The sequence below is a fragment of the Ruditapes philippinarum genome, unplaced genomic scaffold (genome assembly GCF_026571515.1).
Source record: "Ruditapes philippinarum isolate M1 unplaced genomic scaffold, ASM2657151v2 ctg4587_1_1_1_1, whole genome shotgun sequence".
Taxonomy (NCBI): domain Eukaryota; kingdom Metazoa; phylum Mollusca; class Bivalvia; order Venerida; family Veneridae; genus Ruditapes; species Ruditapes philippinarum.
The window spans coordinates 165,001-179,983 of NW_026864220.1; the positions used below are offsets into that span (position 1 = coordinate 165,001).

Here is a 14,983-nt window from a genome sequence, read left to right on the forward strand (position 1 = left end):
AGACGTTACAAACTATCCAATGAAAATATACGTTACAAAGTATCCAATAAAAACAGACGTTAAAACGTGCAGATATCAACGTGGCTTTTTCTGTCATTTTAGTGCTAATGATAACAATTTGAATTCGTACCAACAAGTTTGATGAGGAACTGTTTAAAGGCTTCATCAACCATTGTACCTCCCCATGCTCCACCACTAGCTGAGTCTATTTCCTTCAGTTGGTCCTTGTCCACTACTTGATGGATCGTTATATCTACAGTGCCTCCTGTATACAACAGTATAATATATGTATATTACATAAATTATATCGAACAAATAAAAACCAAACGTGTGTCAGTAACAGGTCAATATCAACATAATAAACATTTAGTTCTAATTATTAAAGTATTAATGTGAGTAATTTGAACAGTGCTATGTGTTTATACATGTTCTAAAAATGAACATATAAAGTGAAACAAGTAAAAAACATGGAAAAATATAGTGTACGAGTTGAAATAACCTTAAATATGAAGCCCACTTGAAATCTTAACATTTGAACACAGGGCACTATGGTCTGTTTTAGGTTTACTCACTCTTTTTCACGCTGAATTTTGAGAGAAATGAAAGATATATCAATCTTAAACAATCAAGTATTACTAGTAGTCAAAGTCAGTAGTGTTGGACACCATATCAATGGCCCTTGAAACTTACTTCTTTAAGTCATTCATGTTTATTTTCTTTCATTCAATAATTTATAATGCTGTGTATAATGTACTGACCGGAGAAGAAAAACAATCATATTTGTTGCATACTAGGTAAAAAGTTATGGTTGATGGATTAACACTGTTATTGCATGCACACTACAGACTAGAGTTTTTTAAATTTACCATTTAGATATGCAAAAAATACCAACGATCCACACGGAAACCCTATTAGAACAGGAATAAGGAGTGCATCTGATGAGTAATCCTATGACCACAGGTTCGATCCTCGTCCGAGCATAATTTCTCCTTATTTATGAAATAACATTTTTTTTTTCGAATTGAACATCGTGGCCGATTTTCTTACCTCCCACATCGACCACCATGTATTTGGTACCCTTCTGGAATGGCGAGACTTTAGCAGTCGTTCCTCCCGAATCTCCCTCCACTGACATTTTATCCACCGGAAGATGCATACAGAATAGTGACGCAGCTTCCGGTTCGAGGGCGATCAACAGACTTTCCTTTTTTATACCCGCCTGAGAAACAAGAATAACATATTATTTAATTAATGAATTGTACAGTTGAAGTTATATGACTAAATAACTTATAAGTTGTAACACACCTGTATATAATATGATAAATTAGATTTGGTGGTATTAGAATCAGCCCTGGACGATTAAGCTGCCTTGTGTGTTCAAATCTGCAATATCAAACTTCATGTTGAGGGACCAATTTTATATATTGTAGACAAATACCCTTCTAAAAGTAATTTCTTCAAGAACCGTTCCTACATTTGAACATTATTCAATATTTTTAGGTAAGATATTATTAAATGCACAAGAACTTTTGCATAAAAAGTCCGACCTTTTGCGCCGCTTCCCTCATAAATTGTTTGGACCCATCATTCCAGATCGCCGGTACGGTAAGCACCCACAAAATATCTTTTTCCTTGATCTCTGGAAATCTGAAGTTATAAAATTTGTTTGATTCTTGGTCAACTTGTAGGACGTTTTCTACACACTTTTTTAAATCCATTAGTCTATCAACGATATCATGGGTATACCCTTAGTAAATTACTTCAAAAAGTGCAGTATCAGAACACTCAGACTAATAGACTAGTAACTCTCTATGAAATTATCATATAATGTGCAAAAAGGAAAGAGAAATTGACATTAGACATTTATTAAAAAAAACATTGGAAAAATTTAAGGCACTCTATTTATCACGCATTTAATTAACACCTACATGTACAGTAAACTTCACTTATAGCGGACACAGGTATAGCGAACTTCCGGTTAAAAGGAACATCTTTTTTGGCCCGAATATTGTCTTTCTTTATTTAATATAAGAATTTACTTTTATAGCGGACACGGTTGTAAGGTATTATCGCTTATAAGGAACTCATGTTTTGATCCCAATTAAGTTAAAAGTACAGAAAATTACACTTTATATCGAACTCCAAAATATCGACTAACCATATAGATCCCGCATTTTTACTTGATACATACTAATGTACGTACTAGCTTTCTATTCAGAATATTTTAGCACGAGTTCTTGTCACCAAGTTAAAACGATTTCTCATTTTGTTCCATTATTTCTTTTCTTTAAATAGTTTTTGCCTGGGAGTAAAAAATTATGATCATTTACACCCCCGTTTTCAACGGTTATAATTCCCAAAAAGCCAATACATTGTTTTCAAAGAAAAGGGTATTCGTTTTTAAAAACCCCACGGTGGGTTTTTTTTTGGCTATTGAATTTTTCCCCCCTCCCCACAAGCCCAACCCCTTGGGGTAAAAAATTTGCCCCCAAATTTTTATCGAAATTTGGAAAGGAAAGCCCTTTTTCTATTATATGGGCATACTCACTTTGCCTGTAGCCTTTTTTAAAAGATGCTCTTTCGGGTTTAGTTTTTGACAACAAAACCACGAGGATTCCCCTTTAACTTTTTTCCTTTTAAATCACCCCTAAACTATTATATCCCCCTTCTTTGGGCCCCCTAAAAGGGAAATATAATGAATTTAAAACTTTTTTGAAATAAATTTTGGTTTTAAACTTTTTTTAAATTTTTCCCTTTTCCTCAATTATTCGTGTTTACATTGTATTAGCAAAAGTATATAACTATCATGTCCGCTTTAAAGTTTAAACCCTTCAACACAACTATAATTCGATCAAACACTGATTATTTATTTCCTTTCCCATCTTACAGCTATATTGTTCTATTAAAGATGATATAAATGACAGCCTACGAAGTCTTCATCAGAATATGCAATGGAATGCTTTTAAATAATTAAGAAAATAAGAATGGACGATAGGGATTTTGGTGTTAATTGTATTTTCAAATATTGTAAACTTGTGAAGAATATGTTGTAATAACGGTCAGAATATCAACTCTTGTCAAGAATAACCATCACTTATAGGATCAGAAAAAACAATGAGAAGTCTTCCACAATAAAATAATTTTGTAATTTGATCCCTTTATAGTCAAGCTGTATGTGTGTATATATATACAGATGGCACAAGATCAGACTCCACGTGCTAACTTGTGAAACAATATTCCCATCCAGATTGATAAAGAATCTAGGACAACTTTTTGTTATCGACTCAGTAAAATCACAATGTAGGATATCACTAACCATAAGTAAAAGTTTTTCCAAATTCTATAAAAGTTTATAAAGTCATAAAGATATGGCCACAATAAAAAAAAATATTAATAGGAGTTCGAACCTGTTAGGTTCTAAATTCCCTCGTTTTTAAAAAAGCAGCTTTTTAAAAACCCTCCGGAAGTGAAAAATAGTCCTTTTTGTTTTAACCCCCCAAAAGAAAAGGTCACCGTAGTGTTTTTCACCCCTCGAAACCCAAAAACAAATTTAAAAACGATTTTCCCTGCGGGTTAAGAAAAAAAAAAATTTTGCCCGGCTTTCCTTTAAAGAAAATTAACTGCTGCGACCCAGCCACCCACTTGGTGTGTGCAAATACTTTCGTCGGATCGGTCTCATACTCGTGGATCAGCGAGTAAGCGTAGCCGGAGTAGGTCGTGCCAAAATCCATGGCGGCCACGACAATATGGCCACTTTTTGACTTGCATTGTTTCTGACTCCCACTCGCCATTTCCTATAAAGTCTGAAAATCGTTAAGAAGAAAGATATGTTTTCTTGATGAGGAAAGGGTCTTATAAACTAAGAGAAACCACTTATAAACTAAGAGAAACCACTTATAAACTAAGAGAAACCACTTACAAGAGTTACAATCGTAAACCAACGAAGAACTGCATAAAACTTTTGTAAGTAATTATAAAATTTTTAATTTCGGATTTTCAAGTTCACTGTTATCACTGTTGTACAGCATTCACCGGAAATAGCCCATCAAATCATCGAAAACGAATGTTAAAAGGTGTACGAGGTAATGTTTTCCATCTGCAGTTTTCAAATCTACACAACCGTGCTAGACTTTGTACACAAGGCAAGATTTGTTTTTTGTTGTTGTTTTTTTGTGTGCAAATTTTGCTAAAAGCAGGTCGTGTTGATTTTTGGTGCCCACTCAAATACAAGTAGAGGGATATTTTTGTATTAAAGACGGATTTTGGTACAGAAAATGCGCTTTCAAGTTTTGGTCAAATATCAGCATCGTTCGCAAATGTCAACAAATACGCTACAATTTATCGCCAATTTAACAAAAAGGATTCAATTTGCAGAAAGAAGAAAATACTGCTCTAATACCAAAGACATATTCAGCTTTCAAAAAAATTGTTTAGTTTGGAAAAATCGATTAAGTTCTGATGGAGAACTAAGTTGAAACATTACCTTGAGTTAACTCGACGTTCAACTGTTTACTTTCGTTTTTGATGATTTAAGGGGCTATTCCGGTGAACGCTGTACAACAGTGTTTATAAGACATTGTTTTTGAGTGTAACAATTATGAGGAAACCCTTTAGTAAAATCAATCGTACAGGAAAACATGTTAAATTGAATTTAAATTGAACACATAACAATTGTTTTGTAGTATTTTTATTCAAAATTGATCACAAACAATGATAAAATTTAATATCAAATTCAAATAAAGATAAATCAGTTAGCCAACAGTTAAGTCTAGCACGAATTAATATAAACCGAATATTACATGCACAGAAACAAAAACTTAAACTGTGTACCAATTAATTTCATAACACCACTTTCATTTTAATAACATACTGTATCGATATTTATTTTTAAGTACATGTATGTATTAACTCCTTGTATCATAGTTTGGAGACCTTTCTGTTGAAATTGTGTCAGGGTTAAATCGTATACATATACATGCACAGTGCGTTTAACTGGAGTGCGGGTATTAGTTACCCGCACTCCAGAAGCATGCCCATTGATTGGCTCATTTTTGCTGGGGTTTACATATTGTGACGGCAGAGAAAGGGAAAGCGACAGAAATGTCATATTCAGATGTTCGTTCATTGGGTTCATTTTTGCCGGGGTTTTCATATTGTGACAGCGGGGAACGTGATTTTATGTTTGACTATGATACAAAAGAGAAAGAACACCAAAACACTCGGCAATCTGATTAATACTCGGGGGCTACGCCCCTCGTACAAATCAGATAGCCTCGTGTTTCGGTGCTCTTTCTATTACTAAGATTATCAAGACTAACGATAACTGAAACTACAGAATAATTAAATTACCACATTAATATAATATTTCAGACATAAAACAAAGTAATGTTTATTTCATTAAATCTCACCCATTCTTTTTTTTACAAACCGATATTATTCAGACATGCTTAATAAATTATATTTTTCACATACCCGACTCTGACTGGCATGAGTCGCAGCTAGTGGGAGGGGTAAGAAAGAGATTTTAAAGGCTGACCTAATTAATTAAAGAATGCTTAATCTGATTAAACAACTTAGATCAATGTACTTAAAGTTTAATACCTAAAATAAAATAAAAATTATTCAATCCATTGATATATACATTCATATCATGAATATGTTGTTCACTGGTTTAAACATGACTGGTTTAAACATGTCAGTTATCAGAGACCGAGTATGTTCGCCATTTCGAAACCGAAAGTAGAAATCTAAATATTAATATTATTGGTAAAAAGCAATCCACAGGCAACCATTTATTTGCATTTTAAAGTAATAATAAATAGAAATATTTCATGAAAACAAAAATTTTTCATTTTTAGAATAGAAGTTACTTTAGACGATAAGTAAGTGAGAAATTCTGAATAGCTTTAATCTAACTTGCTTGACTTCCATTGAAATCTCAATGTAACTTAGTTCCGGGTTGTGAAAAATTTCTGATCCATGTATTTTCTATTTATCAATAATATATCTAATACTACCTTAACTGTTGATGTCTCAAATCGTCTCCTTTTCCCGTAGTTAACTTGAAACTAGCATTGATTCATAGAATATAAAACAAAAACTGGTTGTAGAGAAAACAAACGTTGCAACCCACACCTACGTTGTCACCGGTGTTAGGTTAGTTACAACCGCACAATTTCATCAATTCCTAGGGTTATGAGTGCACTAAATGTCATGAAAAAATGAATGTAAGGCCGTTATCGGTACAATTTAGCCCATTTTTCATACTGTATATATTTAGAAGTACAACTCCTTGTGTGGATCTCATGTATAAAAAATAAGTTTTGGGCAATGCAGAATTTAAATTACGTTAAATTTTATATGTTTATTTTTGTATATAAACATTTATAAATAAACATGTATAAACACATCTGCGAATGTTTCAAAATTCAAAATTGTACCTTTTCATTTTAAATGTTGAATTCTGCTTAAGCCGGTGCTAGGGGATGTGGTCGGTTATTTGCACTTGACAGTACCGTCCATGTATAGGCTCACTCAAACCGAGCCTGCAACATTTTCAATTTTGCCGTGTTGAGCTTTTTTTAGGGAATCTTATTTTCTCTATTTTGTCGTATTTTAAGTCCGATCCTTTGTGCAAAACACCAATGCTAAGTGCTTTATACCAAAACGTTTATTTGCATATTTTCAGTACTTGTTTATAAAAAGTCACACACATAAGCGAATGATACCAACCCCGTCCTAAGAAACTTCCATCATTTTAACTTCATTTTAATCATAAACCATTCTAAGACAAAACATATACTATCAAGTTTTAATAAAGAACTTCTAATTTACGTGAAAATTTAATCAAACCAGACTCGGTTGATAAGAGAGATAGATGTCCCAATCGTGCTAAAATGTATTAAGAATTAATAAAGACTGGGCAAGGTGGGGTCACAGTCTGACCTCCGAGTGCCTGTATACAAAGTTGCAACAGTTTCATCGGTTTTATACTTCAATATTGAAGTTATATGTGCCCAGATTCACTTATAAATATACTTATAAATATGTATTTTGACTATTTTCAAAAAAAAAATTCAGCGTTATATATTTCTGGTCGGTGTCAGCACTATTAATTGTTGAGAATTGAGTACCGCTCAAGCCGGTGCTAGGGGGCATGAGGGATTTTGCACTTATTCATTATCCCTCATGTACAGACTCAATCAAACCGAGTCTGCAATTTCCATGTTATTTTGTTGTGATTGATGCTTCCGAGGGATCACTTTGTGTATAACTCTTACACAGCATAAACTACTAACGTAACTGTTTTGTTATTTTTTGAGTTTCGTTTCTGAAAGCTTTAGTCCAACTTCCTGTCTGAAGAAATAAACTATAGTTGAACATTAAAGGGACGTGCATATTCTATCTTGATGAATGAATTTTATCACTTAAACCTGATTGTACCTATAAATTAGACATAAATTACATTATACATCAACATGTCATGATAAAACATTAAATTTTAGGTACTACTGTAAGGTAGGAGGCGGACATTATAAAACCATCTTTATGCAAAACAAAGGGGATATATTCATTTTGTGAAGCATAGAAAATACCGCGGAATCGAGCTACAAGATATTAAAACATGTGTGCAAATACAAGTGCGGAAAACATAACAACACTTATTAATATAACAGTGAAAAAGTACACTTTATCTCGAAAGCATTTTATACAGGAATAACTTCAAACTTCTGCATGTCTGCTCTCCTTTTTATCAGTCATTCTTATAATCTAGTTTTGAGAAACTGATAAAGTGCTTTATCTAATATCGAATTGTTACTGCCAGGTCTGCCAACTTCGTCACAAATATCTGCGGTGGATTTAACAAACACATGATTCTGCATCCTGAAAGCGTATAAAGCTATACATCTCTGTTGCCTGCATGTTTACTAACGTTTAATAAGATTAGTTCCAAAATACCAGTATGAAAGAATATAAAGCCTCGGAAAAGAACATTGTTTCTTTGTGTAGAAAAGACAGGCATGTATTGTATGATGTTTTAATAATCTAAGATGCTTATTATCGGAAGAAAATAGCGTAAAATAAGAACAAAAGATATATTACAAATGAAAAGCACCTTTAATTTGAAATTTTGTCGATTCTTAAACTCTAACTTTTTCCTTTTGGCAAGCTGCATGGTATAAGAAGGGTTTGTTTAAATAACAAAAAAATGAATACATGTTTAACGATTTTATGTCAACAGATTAGAGGAATCAGAAGGCCTAAGCCGTCTATTTGTCTGTTGACAGCCTACGGCCTAAGCTTTCGCATCTTAGGACAAGAGATTTATGTTGACATATTCACAATAATTGAGGAAATTTCATCAAAATCAAGAAATATTAGCAACGCGACTTTCGTCATGATTATTGATAATTAGTGATGAGTTCTTAATGGAAATTTAACCATAATTTATGTATATATATATTTTCATGTTTAATACAGTTTGGAGTGACATTGTGTTTTACCATCCAAATTTTCCTGACTTTAATTTCAGAATACGAGTAATACACATTCATAACAGTTGTAAAACAGGGGTAACTATAAAAACAAATTTACAGAGAAACAATGCGTCCTCAATTGAACTCCACTTCACAAGCTTAACAAGATATGGGTAGAAAAGGAAACATCGAAAAGTTTAATTTCATAACTTATGACTTTTAGAAAATACTTTTATATTTGTATAGAGTTCTTTTAGTTATTGTATTTTCTGATCGCAGATTCAATATCTGACACAGAAGTTTCACGACAAACCTAACAACAATTAGTTCTCAAAAAGCTTAAAACTATCGATGTAAACTAAAGAAATATTTTTATTTTGTTACGAGTATCAAACAAATTTCAACGCATTCAAAGTTTAATAGTAGCGTTGGCTTATAGAATTGTCAATAAATGCACGCGGATGGATATGATTTAAATAAATGAAAATGCTATTTTTAGCGATGTCGATTACCGAATACCTCAGAGCGTATTACACTGTCGAGTAGTGGAATATATACATGTCGGACTGTTTTTGGCGCTAAATTATTTACATCAATGTTAAACAACAGGTATATCGTGAACAAAATACCTGGAAATAAATAAGGATTACAAACCCTGCATCGATATTCTTAAATTAGAATTATTTGATTTTATTCAGTCTGTCCCCGTTACACATCTCCGTGGTGTGAGAGGTCTGGGTCGAGGCAACTTTTTTAAGTATCTTTTTTAAGGAAGTAGGGATAAAAGGATAAAGTGTGGCTGTCATAAAAATGAACATAAATGATTTTTGATGCAACTCTAGTCATGCAAAGTTCCGTATGCATCAAACTGTTATACTAGAAGTAAAAAATCCAAACGTAGTCGCTGCATCTCGGTGCCCTGCAAGGTGAATTATAGTACATTGTATATAAAAATAAACTTATAACAGGAAAATACATATACAGTACGGCTCAGAAAATACCACAGAGCTTGCAGACCTTTGATATTTGTACGTTATGTACAGAATGCCTGCAGTATGAGTTATTATAAACTACATCGGGGTGCTAACATCCGGGATACTAAAGTGTTACATTTATTTTAGTTTTAGTTGTACAAATTTGCAATACATAGTAAATACTGCTTTCCAAATAATGCCCTTACCTTGTGGTGATATTATAAAGCAAGTATTCCAAGTTTCATGTTGAAACATATCAAAATAGTTGAATAATGTGCTACACGAAGACGACAAAGATGCCGCAAACATAAAAACAGGGTTTTTCCTTCAAAACAGACGACCTAAATATTAAAAACTTAGGATTGATACATGCCTAGGCTGAGAAATATCTAAATTGCACAATACAGGTGATACCTAGAATTACTATATTTATATCTCCAACGTTCCACCACTTTATTAACATGGTAAAAGAAGTTACAAGCAATTTCTGTGAAATGTACTGTCTTAGACGAGATGAACAAGTCCACAACACTTTCACTTATATACCAACTTTAAAAAAAATCTACAAGAGCTGCCAGTAGGACATGATCCTCGACTATTCTCAGTCTGCTCGTAAAACATTTTGACAAATATATTGGTTCAATCTACGTGGTACTGAAATACTAGTGACGCCATAGATGGTATATCTAGATAGTCTATTTAGATCTGCTTTCAGAAGTTATCAAATCATTGTCTTGTTATTTTCAAAATATCTTCAGTCTTTTTCATTTTGTTTTAATATATTTTCAGCCAAACAACTTAGAACAGATTTTGATGAAACGCAGACAGGAAACAGAAGGAAATCCGTATGCCACTTGTTAACAAACAAATGCGCCCGCGTTGCATTGACGTCTTTAATGACGTCACAGACTCGTTGATATAAAACGTATCTGTTTTACTTATATTGCTTGTTATAGCTATTTATTGACTCTTTAATGCATGAAATATAACATGGTAAAATAATTGGAATAGTATGTACAAGCAGAGATGTAAGTAACGGAAATGTGGAAATGTATTTTAGCTCCGTAGTACAACAAACTGGCATTGGCTATGCAAGAGAGTCCAGGAAACTTCACATAAGTTTCGTTCACGTAATATCTGTGTATGATAAGATAAATTGGCCAAGAAAACATCTTCATCAAGCTACATTGAAACATTTTATCTAAGGAATAGCCTTCAATATTTTATTTTAAATTTTCACATTTTCGCGAGATACTCGACAATTTGAGAAGGTTTCCCTTAGAATCGAAAGAGCTTTTAAAATATGGCCTACAATAATTCGACGAGTTTATAATCAGTTTGAAGTGAATGATAGTCATATTTTAATTTTGTAAACAGTCATTTTTTGTTAATGTAGGTACAATTCGTTCATGTAAAGTTACTCATACCATAAATTGTGCGTGTGTTTGCGTTTGTTTACCCTCGCCACCAGAAAGAGACCATATGGGCGAGCAAATAGCGTGACGCTAAGAGGCGACTTAATGAGTCTGAATAATTTGAGTCTATGCATCACATAGCTCCAGGAGGTGAGGTGGTTTGGGCCCATGTTGTTGTTTGAAGCCAACACCATATTAGCCAAAATCATATTTCCTGTTTCGGCGCCATATGACCTTATACGGTACCAAACAAACAAAACAAAGCCAGAAGTTATAAGCCCACAATCTTCCGGGCGTTTAAGAAAATAGATGCTGCTAATTTAAACTAAAGAACTGACAATGCTAAATTTGTGCCTTAAGTAGACCTACAAAGGTGACTCTATATAAAGCTACAGAGCTTTAATTCGCAAAAAAATAGTAATGTAACACTTTTCTCATAACGTTAATTCATGGCCTCAGAAACAACATAACAACTTAGTTTGTGTCATTCCATAATGACGTGTCATTTATTTCTCTAACTTTTGTAAAGTGTGCACACTGATGGAAGAATTTTGGCCTTACGTTTTACAAATCCTAAAGCACAAGTACATGAATAGTAAGAAGAAAAGCTTAACAAAACAATTATATCACATTCTATTATTGCATTTTTTTAATCTAGTACAATATCAAGGCACATTTCTTCTGACACAGTCACTAACAAATTGTTAAAGATTTTCAGCGCAGTGCTTTTACAAATGATGTCATTTGACCAAAGGGAAACAACTCAATAAATGTTTATATAAATCATACATTTAGCTTTTGTATTAGTATACAACCTCATTATAAAACACTGTAAAATGGAAGGTAAAACACACGGAAGACTAGTTAGATGTTAATTTTTTTAACAATATACAAGGGAAATGCATTCATTTTTACACAATTTATGCATTACTTTGATTTTTTTCTGACATGGCAAAATGATATCAGAGAACATGATGTCAAAGATCAGTCAACATAAAGTCAATTACTTTTCTGCTGAATAAAGTTCTACTTATCTATCATTCTATTCCCATACAAATTTTGTAATTGGAGGAAGCTGATGTGTCATTGTTTAGTATTGCATAACAAGTCTTTCAGGTAAATAATAATTTCATTCATTCTCCTATATGTAATTAAAGCGATAACTCCCCTCGTTACCATAATAACTGTGCATATGAACGCCAAACTGTGCAATATTAGTCACATAAGAACAAAAGTACACTTCCTATAATATTTAAAATGTTAATGCATGTAAGCTTCAATTTAATCATTCAGAAAAGTTTATCAGATAACAATTTAAAATTCATACATTCTACACTTTGCATGCATATCGCTCATTCTCAATAAAACACAGCATTTGATGTTCCACTGGGTAGCTCTTATACGAAGGTTTTTCTTGAGGTCAAAATGTCGTTAGAAAGGTGTCTGCCACTTTGTCTAATAGGGACTCTCTCAGTTTTACATTTCTATCTGTTATTTTTTTTTTACAAGTACCATTAATTGCCTAGGAATGGTAACATACGTTTACTGTCGCCACTAGAATTTTCAAACTTTGAAATTGTGTTTCAGAAAAATAAGTTCCAGAATAAACGAAACATGTGCAATTAGTCATTGCTTTTGTGTATATGAACTTTGATTATTGGTAAAAATTATATTTGACTGTTAAAATCTCATTGGTATAATGCATGATCAAATGTCGCCAAATGCATATAATAAATAGTGACAAACCTAAAACAATCATAAAAGTGAAACCGACATTAATAATTGAATCGATGCATGCTTAATAATACAGCAATATATATAATTATAAGTGAAAAATAAGCTTGCAGCCTCTCAAATATCATTTCTATTTTCGGAAATTTTCATTTTTATTCAATCTTTTCAACACCATTTTAAACATACATTACCATTATTTAAGAGCCTAATACATTCAAAGAAGAATCCAAACAAGAAAGAAAATTAACATGTGTGTAACTCTGCAATATATTAACCACAAATTATGGCCGGTTAAACGGTCTCTTCGTCATTTTTTAACCCACTTTCAATGTAAAAATGAAACATACGTTACAGAAACATACGTTATTCAATTTTTAAAGTAAGTTTATCAAAAGAGAAAATTGAAGTCAGAAAGCAACGTTAACAGTAACATTAATTCGACATTAGTTAGTAAATTTTAAACTTGTTTTAAGTAACCACAGTGAAAAACGTTACTTTTATCAAACAGACTTTATATTTGTTTTACCATGCATATATAAAAAATAAAATCGCATTTTTATGACAATAGAATGAATGTACATTTGATTCTAAATAAAAAAGTCGGTTTTACATGTAATTTCAATTCCGTGATAAAAAAGTTCAATAAATAAGCGAGTTGAAACATACGTTACTCCCTTACAATTCAACAATTTTTTTAAAATTAAAAGATAAAGTTGGGATAAAATGCCTGTTAGTACGGATTACCTTGTATTAGATGTAAAAAATACAAAATGTTTTTACAAAGGAAAGAAATGTTAATAATATGTTGATGTACCAGCAGAAATGTTAAAAATATATTACAAGATATTGATGTTCTCAGCAACAACTAATTTGTTTCTGCAAAGAGCTTACTGGCCGTATTTCATTCTATATATAATAATGTTAAAAAAATATCCATAAATATAAAATTATTTTATCAAACATAAAATTGTTTTCTCAACCTTTACTTGCATTTGAATAAATGAAACATACGTGACATCCTATATAGGGATAAATATAGAACTGCATAGCAATAAATTTTCCAAATATTTAAGAAAGTGGAAAGTTGAATGTTTTGAAAAAAAAAATTGCTAACACAATATTTGTTGGTTTGCATTTGACCTTCATATATTATATATATGATATATATCCTTTTGAATGAAGACATTAAAAGTATCACTTCCAAAATTGACTATTTTTGCCTTCTACGAATATTTAACTTTGAAGAAATTAACAGAAAATTAGCAAGGTACCCAACTTACTTGAATTTTCCTGGGTTAGAAAGTCCCCCTCTAGATAGAAGAATTTTAACAGATTTTGATATATTTTACAGACATTTTGTATTTAAATGCAGCCAATATGTGACATTATTAGATCTGAAAATCTACTTTTAACGAAGAAATACAGTGTCATTACCGAATAAATGCCGTCCTGTTATATCATAGTTTCTTGTTTCAAAATATTTCTGGCAAACTACTTGCAAAATACCCTAAACTTTTACCTTCAGCGATAAAAAATGACACAATGACAACATCAAATTTTTAATATTTTTCAACCTCAAATGCTTTATTTTATTAAGAATGGGCGATATACCTTTATGTCATAATTGTGTAATAATATTATATTCAGCAAAACTACAATATATAAAGGATCTCAAAGGAGTTGCCATACAATATAAAATCTTATTAAATAAATTCATGAAATTGTTATCAAGTCTGTTTAATAATAGACTATATGATATAACAACAAATGTTTCTTTTTATCTAATGACCAAAATCATAGAAATAATGAAAGAGAAATTCTTGTTCTGAAATTTTACTTGCACTTTAGTATGCCGCTTTTTTCAATGAAATTTATTGGCAAAAATGACCTAATCATGATGTGATATGTACTGAAAAAAATAATATTGACCATGGCGATAGCCAAGGTTTTCTTATTATATTATCTATAAATAAATATGACTAATATATAGGTAAACAAAAGGACTAAATACATAGAGGATATTTGTTTGTTTCAGTGTAAGATCGAAAAATATTTCACCGAGTGAACACCAGATGCAATATTTTCCACGAGTGGCGTAGCCACGAGTGAAAATATAATAGCTGGGGTTCACGAGTGAAATATTATTTGATCTTACATGTAAAACAAACAAATTTTCTGTTATTTCATGATTTTTTAACGATTTTTACACCATTTTACTGATTTTGCCGCGTAACGTCATGCTCTTTATCTTCATGACGTCATCAAATAAATGACGTCACAATGTTGAAGCAAAATATAATTCCATGATTATTTTTAGATTTTAGATGTTTTTCAGCACAACGTTCGTAAATATTTACGAACTACAGTTATCACGTACATTTGT

The 14,983-nt window shown here is 31.9% G+C and overlaps 1 protein-coding gene across 1 annotated transcript in view; it reads right to left on the reverse strand.

The window, feature by feature from the left end:
* Positions 1 to 3,243, reverse strand: part of LOC132724867 (heat shock 70 kDa protein 12A-like) — a 9,554-nt gene extending 6,311 nt beyond the window's left edge. Inside the window, exons 1-5 of the mRNA XM_060709825.1 lie at positions 3,224 to 3,243; positions 2,549 to 2,560; positions 1,548 to 1,647; positions 1,048 to 1,219; positions 131 to 265 (exon numbers count right to left, since the gene is read on the reverse strand). Coding sequence (XP_060565808.1) covers positions 131 to 265; positions 1,048 to 1,219; positions 1,548 to 1,647; positions 2,549 to 2,560; positions 3,224 to 3,243 — 439 coding nt within the window. The remainder of the gene's footprint in view (positions 1 to 130; positions 266 to 1,047; positions 1,220 to 1,547; positions 1,648 to 2,548; positions 2,561 to 3,223) is intronic.
* Between the last annotated feature and the right edge of the window lie 11,740 nt (positions 3,244 to 14,983).